Here is a 14301-nt window from a genome sequence, read left to right on the forward strand (position 1 = left end):
ATTATTTGTAGTAGTAGTAGTAGTAGTTGTTGTTGTTGTTGTAGGTTAGTAGGCCTAGTAGTAAGCCCATGGAATTACTAGTAGTAGTAATATGTGTTGGTGACTTTGGCTTCCTAAATACATTAGTATATTATAGCCTTGATAATCTGACAACAGAGCAATCAGACTTTTTTTTAACGAAACCCGTCATTGTATTGTTATGTTTCCCTAGTTCACACTTTGATCAAATATCTCTTAACCACAAGATGTTCAAGTTTACGATAAAATGTAGTTTTTATAGCACCATTTGATATAAAAGCATACAAACACAGAGTCAGAGGAAAGGTCAATTATGCAGTAGAGCACTAATTTTGAGATACTTGTACTTTATGCTACATCATACTTCTACTCAACTGTATTTCAGAGAGAAATATTGTACGTGTTATTCCACTACATTTATTTAACAGCTATGCTTAAGTTTTAGACTTTACATACAAAACATATAATCAGTTTATAAAACATGATATATTGTTACAGATACATTATATCACCAAATAGTGCATGAAGTTGTTCAAATCAACTCGGCTAGCATACATCAATATACAGCTTATATGTTAATATATTCATAATAATGATCCGATAACATGTAATGGACACTTACTGAGGCCATTCTGCATAATGAGTACTTTTAGTTTTGATACTTTTAGTGCATTTTGTTGCTAATGCTTACTTATGTACTTTTACTTTAGTAAAATGTTGAATGCAGGGCTTTTAATTGAGTATTTTCATAGTGTGGTATTAGTACAATGTATTTCTATTTCATTGTTATGTATAGTTTGCACTTTCAGTGTTTCCATTTGCTGCTGCAAAACACTCCGGGTTAGTTTGTTGCCATTAGTCGGCCAACTAAAAGTCGCCACTGGTGGGAAAGATGACAGCGTGACGCCTCGGCTTCAACCTCCCTGCATGTCCAAGGTATCTATTTATCTAATTTATTAACTATTATCAGCCCAAAACTCATGTCCAGCGCTTCATTTGCACCTGATATTTATGTGTTAGGAAGTAGAAATGTTAGCAGTTACGTAACGTTCTAGAACCACTGTTGCTAGGGATTTTCGGCCCAGTGTATGCTAGCAGCTTTAGCACAATGCTAACCGCTAACTGGCTGGCTAGATGTATCGTTAGCAGTCCCCGGGCTTTTTTTAACGTAAAAGCCTGTTAGAGCCTTAGGAGATAAATGAAGGTTTATTAACCGTTTACAGTGTGTTTGTCGTATGTGTTTATAGCTTGTGCGAAGGTTGATGTGGGTGAAACGTAGCTGCTGTCAACATACGTTAAGTTAACGTTCGCTAAGTTTTGTCACAGTTCAGTGTGTGACTTATGGAAAAGTATTGAAATTAACTAACCAAGTGAGGCCCTCTCAGCGTCTTACATTGTACTGGGAGTCATTTAGGGAACCACTGGTTGAGGATAAACAGACAGGAGCAAATAGGCATATCCAGATGTTGACAATGACTGTCAAATTAGATGTTTTTGTGCTTACTTCATGATACTATCACGATATTTTGCACAGAATATTGATCTGTAACTCATCCCTCTACAGGAAACTATCTGCAGGACTGCACCCACTGATTATTTTCATTATCAATTTTAGAGCTGCAATGATTAGTCGATTAGTTGATCGACTGAAAATTAATCGGCAACTGTTTTAATAATCGAATAATCGTTTTCGTCATTCTTTTAAGCAACAATGGCAAAAAATTTTGCTGGTTTCAGCCTCTCAAATGTGAGGATTTCATACTCTTTGTTGTACATGATAGTAAAGTGAATATTTGGGGGTTTTGGACTGTTGATCAGACAAAACAAGACTTTCGAAGACATCACCTTTGACTCTGGGAAACTTTTCACAATTTGACATTTTATAGACATAATGATTTATTGAGAAAATAGTCCACAGATTAATCGATAATGGAAATCATCTTTAGTTGCAACCCTAATCAGTCTGTCGTTTATATTTTTGCTTAATGAATCGATCATCTGGTTTATGAAATGTCAAAACTATGGAAAACAACTATCTCAAGTGTTGAGCCCAACTTAAAATGATTTTATTTTGTCCAATCTCCAAAACAAAAGTCATTTATCAATCAAAAATGTGTAATATTTGCTGGTTTCAGCTTCTCAAATTCAAGTATTTGTTGCTGTTGCCTGTTTTGATATGGTAAATTGAATATTTTGGGGATGAAAAAAACCCCCATTTGAATCACAGCCATTTGATGTCACCTTGGGGCCTGGGAAATTGTGAGAGTGTGAGAATTGTGAAATTCACCATTTACTAACATTTTATAGACTAAGCTGTCCAAAAAATAAATAGCAACAGTTTAATCGATAATAAAAATAATTGTCAGCCCAAATCTAGAAGAGACTGGATAGTTCAAGCAGAAATCATAACCTGAAAGGGAAGAAGCAACAAGGGATTATATTCTCAATGTATGTGCTACATTATGAAAAGCTTTCAGTTTCAGATGTTTTAGGCAAGCTGGGATGAAATGGTGCAAAACAAGAATACAGTGACATGAACACAAAAAATGCCTGCATCCCAGTATTATAATCCCACCCAAAATGCATTATAACATAACAGAAACATTGTCTATAATATATCTGAGGTGTTTAGAGCTATGCTTAAAATAAGTAGCCTAGTACTACTGCAAACTGCTCCAACTAGAATGAATGTATAAAATGTGTGACACTAATAATGACATTATTTTAATATTCATATCTGCATAGTGCTTAGTCATGAATTCATCAGCCACCTTGTCTTTCAGTATAAGTGGGTGGAAGAAGGGAAGTACATTAAAAAGCACATTACATATTCATTGTTGCGTTGTTTCGCAGAGTCCCCATGGATGACCTGACCCAAGCCCTCTCGGCCAGCTTTGCTGTGTCCAAGGAGCCCAACAGTACGGCCTGCCCCCACCCTCGGCTGGCCCAGTACAAGAGCAAGTACAGCGTGCTGGAGCAGAGCGAGCGACGCCGGCGCTTCCTTGACCTACAGAAAAGGTAAATGTCTGAACATTTCAGTATTTGTCCGTTACAAATGATACTTTCATTGAAAAATGTGCTGCAGTTGCCCTAATTGTTGTTTGATTAGTTGAGGTTTAGATTTACTGGTGTCAGTTCAGGATGAAATTTCAGTTATTTCATGTTTTTTGGGGGGGGGTTTTGTGTACAGGCATATTGCACGGATGTATTAATTTCTGAAATAACGCCACAATGAAAGCGTCTGCATGAACTTTTCTTTTTATCTCAGTAAAAGGTTAAACTATGTCAACCATGCACGGCGTCTGGCTGATGGGGACTGGACAGGAGCAGACAGCGATGGGGAGGAGGACATGGAGAAAAAAGAAGAGGGGGAACGGGAGCAAGATGGCAAAGCAGAGGAAGAGGAGATGGAGATCGAGAGGAGGAAGCTGCCAAAACATTATGCTAACCAGGTTAGCGTTTGACGTATTATTACCCAGAGATGTCACTCTTATTCATGTGTGAAGGACAGCACGTCAAGTTCCTGACAGCTGCATTCTTCAGTTTTGCCAGCAGAGGGCGCTTGAGTCTCTAGAATTACAGTCCTCTGACCCTGGCATGAGACTTTCTAATAAATCACGTACTTCTGTTTGTACAAGCTTCTTGGATGTTGACAGACTTTTCCGTAATCAGTCTTTGACTCTTGAATGCAGTATCAATGAAGATGAAATGCAGAGCTTGTTTACTAGGTTCCTCTTCCTCCTCAGCTCATGCTGTCAGAGTGGCTGGTAGATGTGCCATCAGAACTGGACACTGACTGGATGATGGTGGTCTGTCCTGTCGGGAAAAGATCTCTCATTGTTGCTTCCAAGGTAAGAACCTTTCACTGCTTTTCTTTTGTTTCACCTGAGCTCTCATTCCTCTTCCCGAATTTCAGAATTCAAGGAGTTGGCAGGTAATTATTTTAAAGGTACCACATTAAGAATTCATCACATGTAGCAACGTCAGTCAAAGACAACTAAGAGTTTTCTTATTAACTGATGAATTAGTTTCTTATCTCTGCTGTTTCTGATATGTCATCTTCCAGTCATGATCGAAAGTCTTACCACTTTCCAAATTTGATGATTAACAGCAGTCAGGACCTTTTTCTAATTTGAATGCATTATCATGGCTGTACTGAATAAATACTTTGAGAGGATTACTGTATTTCACTTTTATTGCTTGTAAATTCAACTCTGCATTCTTGGTATTGGGGAGAATGAGTGAGTAAGATGAATCAACCAGTCTGAGCAACCCTACACAAAATAAATTAACGTGGGCGTAGAGTTAAGAAAAAATAAAAACTTTCCTGAATCTATGACGAAAGCAGTAAAGCTGAAGTGATTTCATAGTACTATAAAGATGTTGATCCTTGTATCTAAGGTGTGATATGAGTACTGTATGAATCATACAATTTGAATCATTTTAAGCCTGAGTCATTATGTGAAGCCCTTTTACCAAAATGGTGACTGTGGGACAAAATATGCAGCTGTGTATGTAGTTATTGGCATTTCATTTAAAAAAACATCAATAAATACTGCAATACTTACTGTAAACCTGCTACATGACCACAAACAAGAACAGGGGTTTGACACCCTTGAGGTATTGTTGAGGAAAACTGAAAAACAAGAAGAACCAAAAGCACGTGTGTTTGTGTGCACTAGACACACACACACACACACACACAAATGCACGTACACAAGCCACACCGGTTTTGCAATGACTGTGTTGAGCCCCACTGCGCCTTTTCACCTATTTTGAAATAAGAGAAGTTATGGTTACTCTCATCTAAACCTGAATTATGTCATTAGATTGTGGTACAAGAATAAATGACGTGAAGTCTGGTTTTGTGCTGGAAAGGCCTCTCGTGACACGTGGGAGTTAACGTTTTAATTTTAAAAGTCCCCCTTTTTTAAAAAAAAAAGTGTTTGGCTTACTGTTAGTGCACTTTACATTTCTGAGATTTACCGTGCAGAATGATGTATGTATAGTGTTTGACACTAGAAGGCTGTTTTCACATTCATCTGCTGAAGGTGGAAAGTTTCTCTGTGCTCACCTTAAATCCAAATTCAAAGCATGTATCTATGAGCAGGATTCGTGACATTACGTGTAGTAGTCTAGAGCCAATCCTAAACAATCCTTTCACAAGTGTGATTTGGAAACTTGAAGCCTCCAGTGCATATTCACTGAGAAGTAGGAGACATCTTGTGTCCCGCCAGTTAAACTTTTGAACCAAACCATATTTGCATATTCACAGATTCTGTGTTTTCAATGAGGAAGTCAACTCAAGTCAAGTCAGTTTTATTTATATAGCGCCCAAATCACAACAGAAATTATCTCAGTGCACTTTTCACATAGAGCAGGTCCAGACCGCACTCTTTAATTTACAGAGACCCAATATTCCCCCATGAGCAAGTACGTGGCAACAGTGGCGAGGAAAAACTCCCCTTAAACTGGAAAAAACCTTGAGCAGAACCGGGCTCTAGGTGGGCGGTCATCTGCCTTGACCGGTTGGGTTTAGAGAGAAAGAGGGAGGGGGAGAGGGGAGAGAGAGACACAGAGAAGCACAGCAACAACAATAATAACAATAATACTAATAGAAATGTGACTAATAATAGTAGAGAAAACAAAAACTCCGGGGAAGATGCCAAGTTAGTAACATGCACTAATGGGGCATGAATGCGTACAGATGGCGAGTGAAAGGAGGAGAGAGGAACTCAGTGCATCATGGGAAGTCCCCTGGCAATCTAGGTCTATAGTAACATAACTATGGGCTGGTCCAAGGCAAGCCTTGGCCGGCCTTAACTATAAGCTTTATCAAAGAGGAGATGTAATTTAAGAAATAGCAAGCAAAAATATGCAAATTATTACTCACATCAAAGCATTTTATGTCTTAAATAATGTGTGGAGGGTATCTTTTAAAATTTTTTTATCTCTTAAATTTTTCCTCCATCTTGGGCTATATTTAGCTAAGATACCAATGTCTTTTGTGTGTCATTGCTAGCAGTGATTCCCAGTCCCCGGGTTGTGGACTGGTAACTGGGCCTCACAACATTTGCTACTGGGCTGCCTGGAAAAGATACGTTTAATAAAACTTTATAGGATATTTGTGCCGTCTCCTTGAACTTGGCACAGTCTGTCTGTTCTGCAACTGTCCTCATCTCTCCCTGTCAAACCCGCAACAGCAGTCAGTCATCACCCACTTAGCTACTCAGTCTGTCTGTGCTGTTTTTCTATTACATTTGCTATTTGCTAACATGAGTAAAAAGCAAAAACATCAAGAGTTTTAGAGATTGCTGGAGAGTTTCTTCAGTAGAGGTAAGGAAGATAAAAGGACTCAGTGTTTCCTGTGGAACAAGAGGTTTGCCGTGGGGCAATGTGAACCGGAGGGGGCGGTACTTCCCAGGCAAGTCACCAAGGCGTTGGATTATGCCTACGGTACACTGGAAGACTTTGAAAAGGCCTTTTTAAAATACTAAGTCTAACATCCTCTCACATCTAAAGACAATGTGTCATAAGTCACTGAGTTTAGTCACGAACTATAAGATGTTGCAAAGACTGGGGATCACTATTTGCAAGACTTTGCAATTTTTTTTTAACAAATAAAAAAAATTTTATTTAAGATTTTCCAGGATGTGTGTGAAAAACGAGGTATTTTTACAACATTAAAACAGCTACACAGTTTATACAGCTGCCCACAGAAACCACCTTCAACCATTAACTATCTGGACACAGCACTTTCATTCAGCTGCTGGATGTTGGAGTATTTCTGTTTTGGAAACCCCACAAACTATATGAAATGTAGTAGAAACAGCAGCAGCCTGGATAATTATACAAAGGCAGAAAGTCACAGGTTTAACTCCTCTAACTGGCCTGAAATCATGTGTGAAAAAACAGTTAAGTACACTGCAGACACAGCAGCTGACAGAAAGAGAACGTCATATTATAGAGAGAAATATTAGCTTTTTCTGGATGAATAATGTTAACAATGAGAATGCTGAGCTTTTAAGTTTCATCAGGAGTCATTAATAACACCATCAAAGACATCATGTTTAATCAGGAAAGTAGTTTAAAAACACACACGCAAAGGGCAACCATTTACTGCATACTGCTGTTAGAAACTGAGTACAATAAGCTGATGATTAGCCTGATCAGATACTGTCAGTAATAAATATAAACACACATTAGTACACTGTAAACCATTAATCAAACCTATAACTTACATTAGTCAAGGTCAGACAACCTTATCATACTTTAGCAGTTAGTTAGTGTTTCTGTAGTGACAAAACATAAAAAATATACGTTAGCAGTTTGAATTAAACTGAAGCCCCCTGCACTCTCCAGGGAAAATATTACGCCAAACTCCCTTCAATAAATATGACATATTAATGATTCCTTATGTTTCGATTCCTATGTCAACAGTCTTCTTGTCTATTTGGCATCAATATAATCCATAAAGATAAGATGTATTTCCATACAAACTTCACATTTTGGATCTCTTCACCTCAACTGGCTACCAGCCTCAGTTGGCTAGCTGTGCCATTTTAGTGGGAGAAGAATGAGACCCACTAAGATACCCGTGGCAGCTCACCATGGCAAAATGTTACTAGTGGAAACACCAGATCTGTGTGTGTTATAATATTTATAATAGCCATACATTTCACTTATTATTTTGGTTGTGGCCCCCCCAACCACTTTCTTTTTTTGCTTCCATTGGTTTTTTGCACAGTCCACCAAGCAAAAAAGTATTGGGAACCCCCAATTTACAGAAAATGTTCAGAGTCTGGAGTTTGGATTTACACTTGCCAGTAGTTGTAGGCAGAAAATCCAGATTTTAGAGGCAGGTTGGGGCCAGACTGAAGCTGAGGAGGTTCAAGCAAGTGGCCATCACCACAGTTCAGTGTTGAGTCACGGCAGACATGTCAGTCAAATCAAACACACCCCCTTTTAAGCCTTAATATCCACTACAGTATTTTCTAACTTGTCACCAAGACATAAAATACAACTGCCCTATGTTCTTGTGAGAGAAATGTAGTCAGAATTTGAGGTTTTTTTCTAATTTACTTTGTTTCAACATTGCAACATTTGTTTTTCTGCAGAAGCATTAGGTGTGAAACAAGTGCCTCTTTAACCTCGCACCATATATCAGTCTTGTGGTTTATGAGCAATGAAAAGGCTTGAAAATGCTTATCAGCATTAGATACCAATTACTGGTAACTGTCTATCCTATTGTCGCACTGGCTCTTGACAAGAGTTTTCCTCTCCATTGGCACACACAAACCTGTTGTTGTAACAGTGTCACACATTCCACACCCTGTGATGCAACCATCTATAATATCATATTGACTGTGCACCGACAGTCATCTGGTTCCTCATGTATTATTTCAGATCTTGACCTCATTGACGACAAATCAGTAAAACATCACAGCTCTGCACTCTTTACAAAAGGAGAACTGAAGATCCTTCGATAAACGGAGACAACAGATGATTTCCGTTGCTTGACGAAAATTGAATGAGACAAGTTTTATGTGCGTGCAAGCGCTCAGATTTATTTGTCAGTGTTGGCCAAGTTTTTTATCTCTTTTATCTATCAAAGCTCCTGTGCAGCTCAGTTGGGACTGTGTGGGGGCTTGATGCCTGTTGGGACTATACCAAAAAACTTTTTCTCAACCATGACCTCATTTTTAGGTCCCATAATTCTCATGACCCCAGCAATTACAGTCATCAGTTTGTCGTGTGAATATGAGTTACACCTTATACCATATTTAATTGCATTGAGGGAGCTCTATAGAATATACAGAAGTTATTATGTACATAAATTATTTCTGGGAGATAATTTAGTATTATTGTGGAATAGTTTCACGACATTATGATCATATTGTGTTACTGTTTTATCTAATTCTGTTGTTTAAAATGATGATTCCAAGCAGATTTTAATTAAAAACTAACAAACTGAGTTTAATTGTAATATAAACTGTATCTATTAGAAGGATATTTGTATTGATATTGGGATAATAATTTCAGTTTGTTTAGTTCAGATCAGTTTATCAGTTTTAAATTGATAAAAACTCAGAATTGATATCCCTTTCATGTCTGTCCGGTAAATATAAGCAGCGTTAATGTACATTTATTGCATGTGCAAGACACCTATAATGAAATCTTGGCCATAATCTGTGTCAGATTGCACAATATCAATTTCAGGCTATCAGATTGTGCGCTGAATATGTGGTGAATCTTAGCACTGTGACGTAAACAGAAAAAAGTGTATGAAAGTAGAGGCACATCATCCTCTTGCAGAGGTTTTGAAAATGTGGCAAAGTCACACAAACTTCTTTTTAGTTTCACCTCCATTGTTTTGGTTTTTGTCTCACAGTGCGATCCAGGATCACCATTTTAAATCGAAGACCAAAGATTTTATCACGTTTTTCTCACAATTGTCAAGTTTTGTCTCAAACAGCCGCACAAAGTCGCACAGTGTAAAGGGGCCTTAGAGCTGCTGGTTGCCTGGCAGTCTCAAAGTTTGTTACCTTTGGACAGAGCCAGGCTTTTCGTTTGTGCTTGCAGTCTAAGATAAATATATTTACTGGACAGATATGAGAGTGGTATTGATCTTCTCATCTAACTCTTAGCAAGAAGCCAAATAAGCATATTTCCCAAAATGTCTAAGTATTGCTGCTTCAAAAGTAGGTGCCATAATGTCATAATGCTATGCATACACAAATATCTGACCTTTTAGTAACATTTGTCTCTTGCTCGTATATTGTCTCTGTTTTTAATGTTTTGTTTTGGGTTTTTTAAGGGTTCCACCGCAGCGTACACTAAAAGCGGCTACTGTGTGAACCGTTTCCCCTCCCTGCTGCCCGGTGGGAACAGACACAACTCTGCCATGGGAAAAGGTAGGTGGACCCGCTTTATCTGGAACTCACTGATTCACTAAAATGAACGCCTACAATAGGTATTTTAGCAACATAAGAAAGTTTTCCACCAACAGCAGGATCTCCCACTGGCTCCCATTCACACAAATTTATTTCAGTTTCAAGTTATATTCCCTCAGATGTAGAACAACATCGAAAGAACTTCCAACTTAGAAGATTTATTCATAAAACTTTATTTTAAATTCTAGTGGAGATCTCAAATTTCCCAAAAGTACCAAATATGTCAGGATTACTTTTTGATAAATGTGTATAAAGTCATGCACAAAACATTTTTCCAACCTTAAAAGCTGGGTGTTAAAGGGTTAATTAGAGCAGAGATACAGTTTTGTCATTTGCTGTTTGTTGACTTAAGAAGGTTTTTTTGGCCTTTGTAGCTCAAATGTCTCGAGGCACTGGTTGTTCATTGTTGCACCGTCCTCAGGGTGGTGTGTGGGGGTTGTTGAGTGTCTTGAAATTCCTATGGTTTGGGAATTTTTTGTTACAAAAGCTTCTTACAGAACCTGAATGTAATTTGCACAGCCAAATATACCAGAAGATATAGTAGTTGAGATTATAAATGATAATGTACAGTGCTGCTTGAAAGTTTGCAAACCCTTTAGAATTTTCTCTATTTCTGCATTATTATAACCTAAAACGTGATCAGAATTTTACACAAGTCCTAAAACTAGATAAAGGGAACCCAATTAAATAAATGAGACAACAACATTAAACTTATTCATTCATTTGTTCAGGAAAATTATCCAATCTTACATGTTTGTGGGAGGCAAAAGTATGTGAACCCTTGCTTTCAGTAACTGGTGTGACCCCCTTTTGCAGCAACAACGTCAACCAAACGTTTCCAGTAACTGTTTATCAGCCCTGCACATCGGCTTGGAGGAATTTTAGCCCATTCCTCCTTACAGAACAGTCTCAACTCAGAGATGTTGGTGGGCTTCTAGTCATGAACTGCCTGCTTCAGGTCCTTCTACAGCCTATTTCTATAGGATGAAGGTCAGGACTTTGACTCGGCCATTCCAAAACTTAAATTTCCTCTGCTCTGACCATTCTTTGGTAGAGCAACTTGTGTGTTTAGAATCGTTGTCTTACTGCATGACCCACTTTTTTGTTGAGCTTCAGTTCACAGACAGATACCTTGACATTTTCCTGTAGAATTTGCTGGTACAGCTCTGAAGTCATAGCTCCATCAATGATTGCAAGCTGTCCTGCTTCAGAGGCAGCAAAGCAGCCCAAACCATGATACTACCACCACCATTTCACAGATGGGTTAAGGTTTTATGCTGGAATGCAGTCTTTGCTCATCACCAAACATAATGCTTCTCATTTAAACCGAAGGTTCGATTTTGGTCTCAACCAACCACAAAACATTTTTCCAATCACCTTCTGGCTTGTCCACATGGTCTTGAGTGAACCATAGACGGCAGCAATGTTCTTTTTGGAGAGAAGTGGCTTTTTTCTTTGCAACTCTGCCATGCACACCATTTATATTCAATGTTCTCCTGATGGTGGACTCATTAACATCGACTGTAGACACTGCAAGAGAGGCCTTTAGTTTCCTAGATGTTACCCTGGGGTCCTTTTGACCTCCCCGACTATTACACGCCTTACTCATGGTGTGATCTTTGTTGTTTGACTACTCCTGGGGAGGGTAACAATGGTGTTGGATGTCTTCCAATTGTACACGATCTGCCTGACAGCCGACTGGTGGAGTCCAAATTCTTTAGAAATGGTTTTCCAGCTTAGTGAACATCAACAACTCTTCTTCCAAGTTCCTCAGAAATCTCCTTTTGTTCAAGCCATGACACACTTCCACATACCTGTAATGTGAAGCTCAGACTTTGATAGTGAAGACCCAGATTTCTCTTCTTTAAATAAGGCAGAGCTGCCCAGTCTCACACTTGATTGTCATCCCATTGGTTGAAACACCCGACTCTAATTTCCCCTTCAAATGAATTTATAATCCTAGAGGTTCACATACTTTTGCCGCGCACAAATATGTAATATTGGATCATTTTCCTCAATAATAAACAAGTATAAGGTTTTTGTCTCATTTGTTTAATTGGTGTCCCTTTATCTAGTTTTAGGACTTGCATGGAAATCAGCACTGTATGTTTTATACCTGTGTATGCTACATAACTGTAAATTTGGGCCTTTGTATTTGCTCCATGCAGACTACACAATCCTGGACTGCATTTATAGTGAGGTGGACAGAACGTACTACATCCTGGACGTCATGTGCTGGAGAGGCCACCCGGTCTATGACTGCACGGTAAGACTGGCTTCTAATCCTCCAGCAATCCAGGAATGCTTGTCTAATTGCTTAAGTAGCAAAGTCTGGGCCACAGATGTGCTTTTTTGCCACGTTGCCATCTCATTGGCTCGGGATTGGGAAAGGAGTTTTTTGTTTACAGTGCTTGTTTTCTCATCAACAGACCCAGTTCCGTTTCTACTGGCTCCAGTCCAAAGTCCAGGAGACGGACGGGCTATCAGAGATCGCCAAACGCAACCCTGTGAGTAACAGCACCAGGATCAGAGCCTCTCCACTTCATGCTCTTTCTTTCCTTAGTATTGTTATTTGAGACACTGTAACATGTTTATTCAATCGTTTCTGCTTTTTGTATTTGTTGTGCTTTATGCGTAGCTGCACTTGAATTCCCCATACGGGAGAAATAGAGTCCTGAACTTGAACCTTGAACTCCTAGGGGGAAACGAGGAAAAAGGAAAATTAAAGGCAAACTCATTACCGTCTTCAGGACTAATTGTGCACTGAAGTGATTATTGCACACAAATATTCAAGATTATGGTGCTTTGAGGAAATCTGAGCGAACTTTGAGTTCAAGTTCCACTTCCTAATCCTCAGCGTTTGTGTGGTACAGCCTCGTTGGGGCTAAATCTGGCTTAGTCCTTGTAGAGTAAACTTGCCATTGCAAAAGCAATTTCTCACATTTGACATGAAGACAAATTGTGTTTGGAAGTAACAACATGGTGCACTGATTTTTGCTTGGTCCAACAGTTCCGGTTTGTGAGCCTCCAAAACACAGACTGCACAGCAGAATCGATTCAGAAAGCCCTGGCAGCTGAATACAGCTTCAGCGTAAGAACAGATCTTCAGTCCTTTATCCGTTTTCCACAAATCCTTTTCTCTGCTGCTGTAGTTAACATTACACATAGTTTTAGTCATATAAATACTTGAAATGCTAGGTGTTATTATTCATTAACTTTATATGATACGGACACATTTTGTTTGCCTCTAATCAGACTTTGATTAGTTTAATTCTGTATTTCTGGCTGCAGGTGGATGGTCTCCTCTTCTACCACCGGCAGACCCATTACACCCCTGGCAGCACCCCTCTGGTGGGCTGGCTCCGCCCCTACATGGTCACCGACATCTTGGGTATCGAGGTTCCCACCGGAGCCCTCACCACCAAGCCTGAGTACGCCAGCCACCAGCTGCAGCAGATCCTGGAGCACAAAAAAACATCGAGTGAAGTCCGCCCCGCCAATAGAAGTGGAGGCTATGAGTTAGAGTACCTGTCCACCCCGAGCCAGGACGGTGGGGACGCAATGAACTTCTTGAATCAAAAGCCAATAAGGGAAGCACACATGGAGATCTGAGTGGGAGGCTTAAAGAAATGCAAATCGCTAACTCAGTGTTTCTGAATGATGGCGGCCCACATATGGCTCTTTAGAATGTCTCCTGAATGGTTCTGCAGATCTGACCAATTGCAAAGCATGGCTAATTCTAATCCGGCACTGCTCAGGACGCCCTCAGAGTGCAGATTAGTAGAGCTATGCTGTATATGTGTCCTCTATGGCTAAAACTCAAGCCTGCCAATTACATCTTAAAACTTCTGATAAACTCAGAAACTGATTTAGTTCTTTGAGAATGACTGGACAATATTTAGCCACTATGATTATTATGTCACAGTCTGTCATGCAGATTACTTTCACAACACCATGAGTAGTCACACACGATCAAAAAATGTTGACGAGAGGTTTACTGTGTGAGATCTAGAGCAAGGTGCAGCTTGGTACATTTTGTGGTCATGTGTTATTTTGCTGCTCTGCGCACTTTGTCTTTTTTGCATTTTTAAAACAGATTTCACATAAGAAACTTCTCATCCTCATTGTTGTCAGCAGTTTTCTTCTACAACTATCAGACTGCATTTTCACGTAGTGTTTTGGACAGATGAGGCGACTGGTTAGACCCTGTGAGATGCTGTCATGCTGAACAGCAGCAGAGACGTGGACTTTTACCATTTAATGTTAAATTTAAAATTGCTTCTAAGGTGTTTTAAAGTGTATGTTCCTAAATAAATGTTTTTTTATTGGC

The 14301-nt window shown here is 39.2% G+C and overlaps 1 protein-coding gene across 1 annotated transcript; it reads left to right on the forward strand.

The window, feature by feature from the left end:
* Positions 1-827: 827 nt before the first annotated feature.
* On the forward strand, positions 828-14301 carry snupn (snurportin 1). The gene is made up of 9 exons (XM_067590403.1): positions 828-954; positions 2872-3036; positions 3287-3470; positions 3765-3869; positions 9836-9932; positions 12140-12237; positions 12401-12478; positions 12982-13062; positions 13263-14301. The coding sequence occupies exons 2-9, from the start codon at positions 2879-2881 to the stop codon at positions 13581-13583; spliced, it is 1122 nt and encodes a 373-aa protein (XP_067446504.1). The 5' UTR covers positions 828-954; positions 2872-2878; the 3' UTR covers positions 13584-14301.

This window comes from Thunnus thynnus, chromosome 5 (assembly GCF_963924715.1).
Source record: "Thunnus thynnus chromosome 5, fThuThy2.1, whole genome shotgun sequence".
Classification (NCBI taxonomy): domain Eukaryota; kingdom Metazoa; phylum Chordata; class Actinopteri; order Scombriformes; family Scombridae; genus Thunnus; species Thunnus thynnus.

Bases quoted from the DNA above. Each gene is read 5' to 3' on its own strand.
- snupn (XM_067590403.1), top strand. From the start codon at position 2,879: ATGGATGACCTGACCCAAGCCCTCTCGGCCAGCTTTGCTGTGTCCAAG. The intron at 3,471-3,764 runs GTTAGCGTTTGA...CTTCCTCCTCAG, and splicing joins CAAAACATTATGCTAACCAG to CTCATGCTGTCAGAGTGGCT. The intron at 12,479-12,981 runs GTGAGTAACAGC...TTGGTCCAACAG, and splicing joins AGATCGCCAAACGCAACCCT to TTCCGGTTTGTGAGCCTCCA.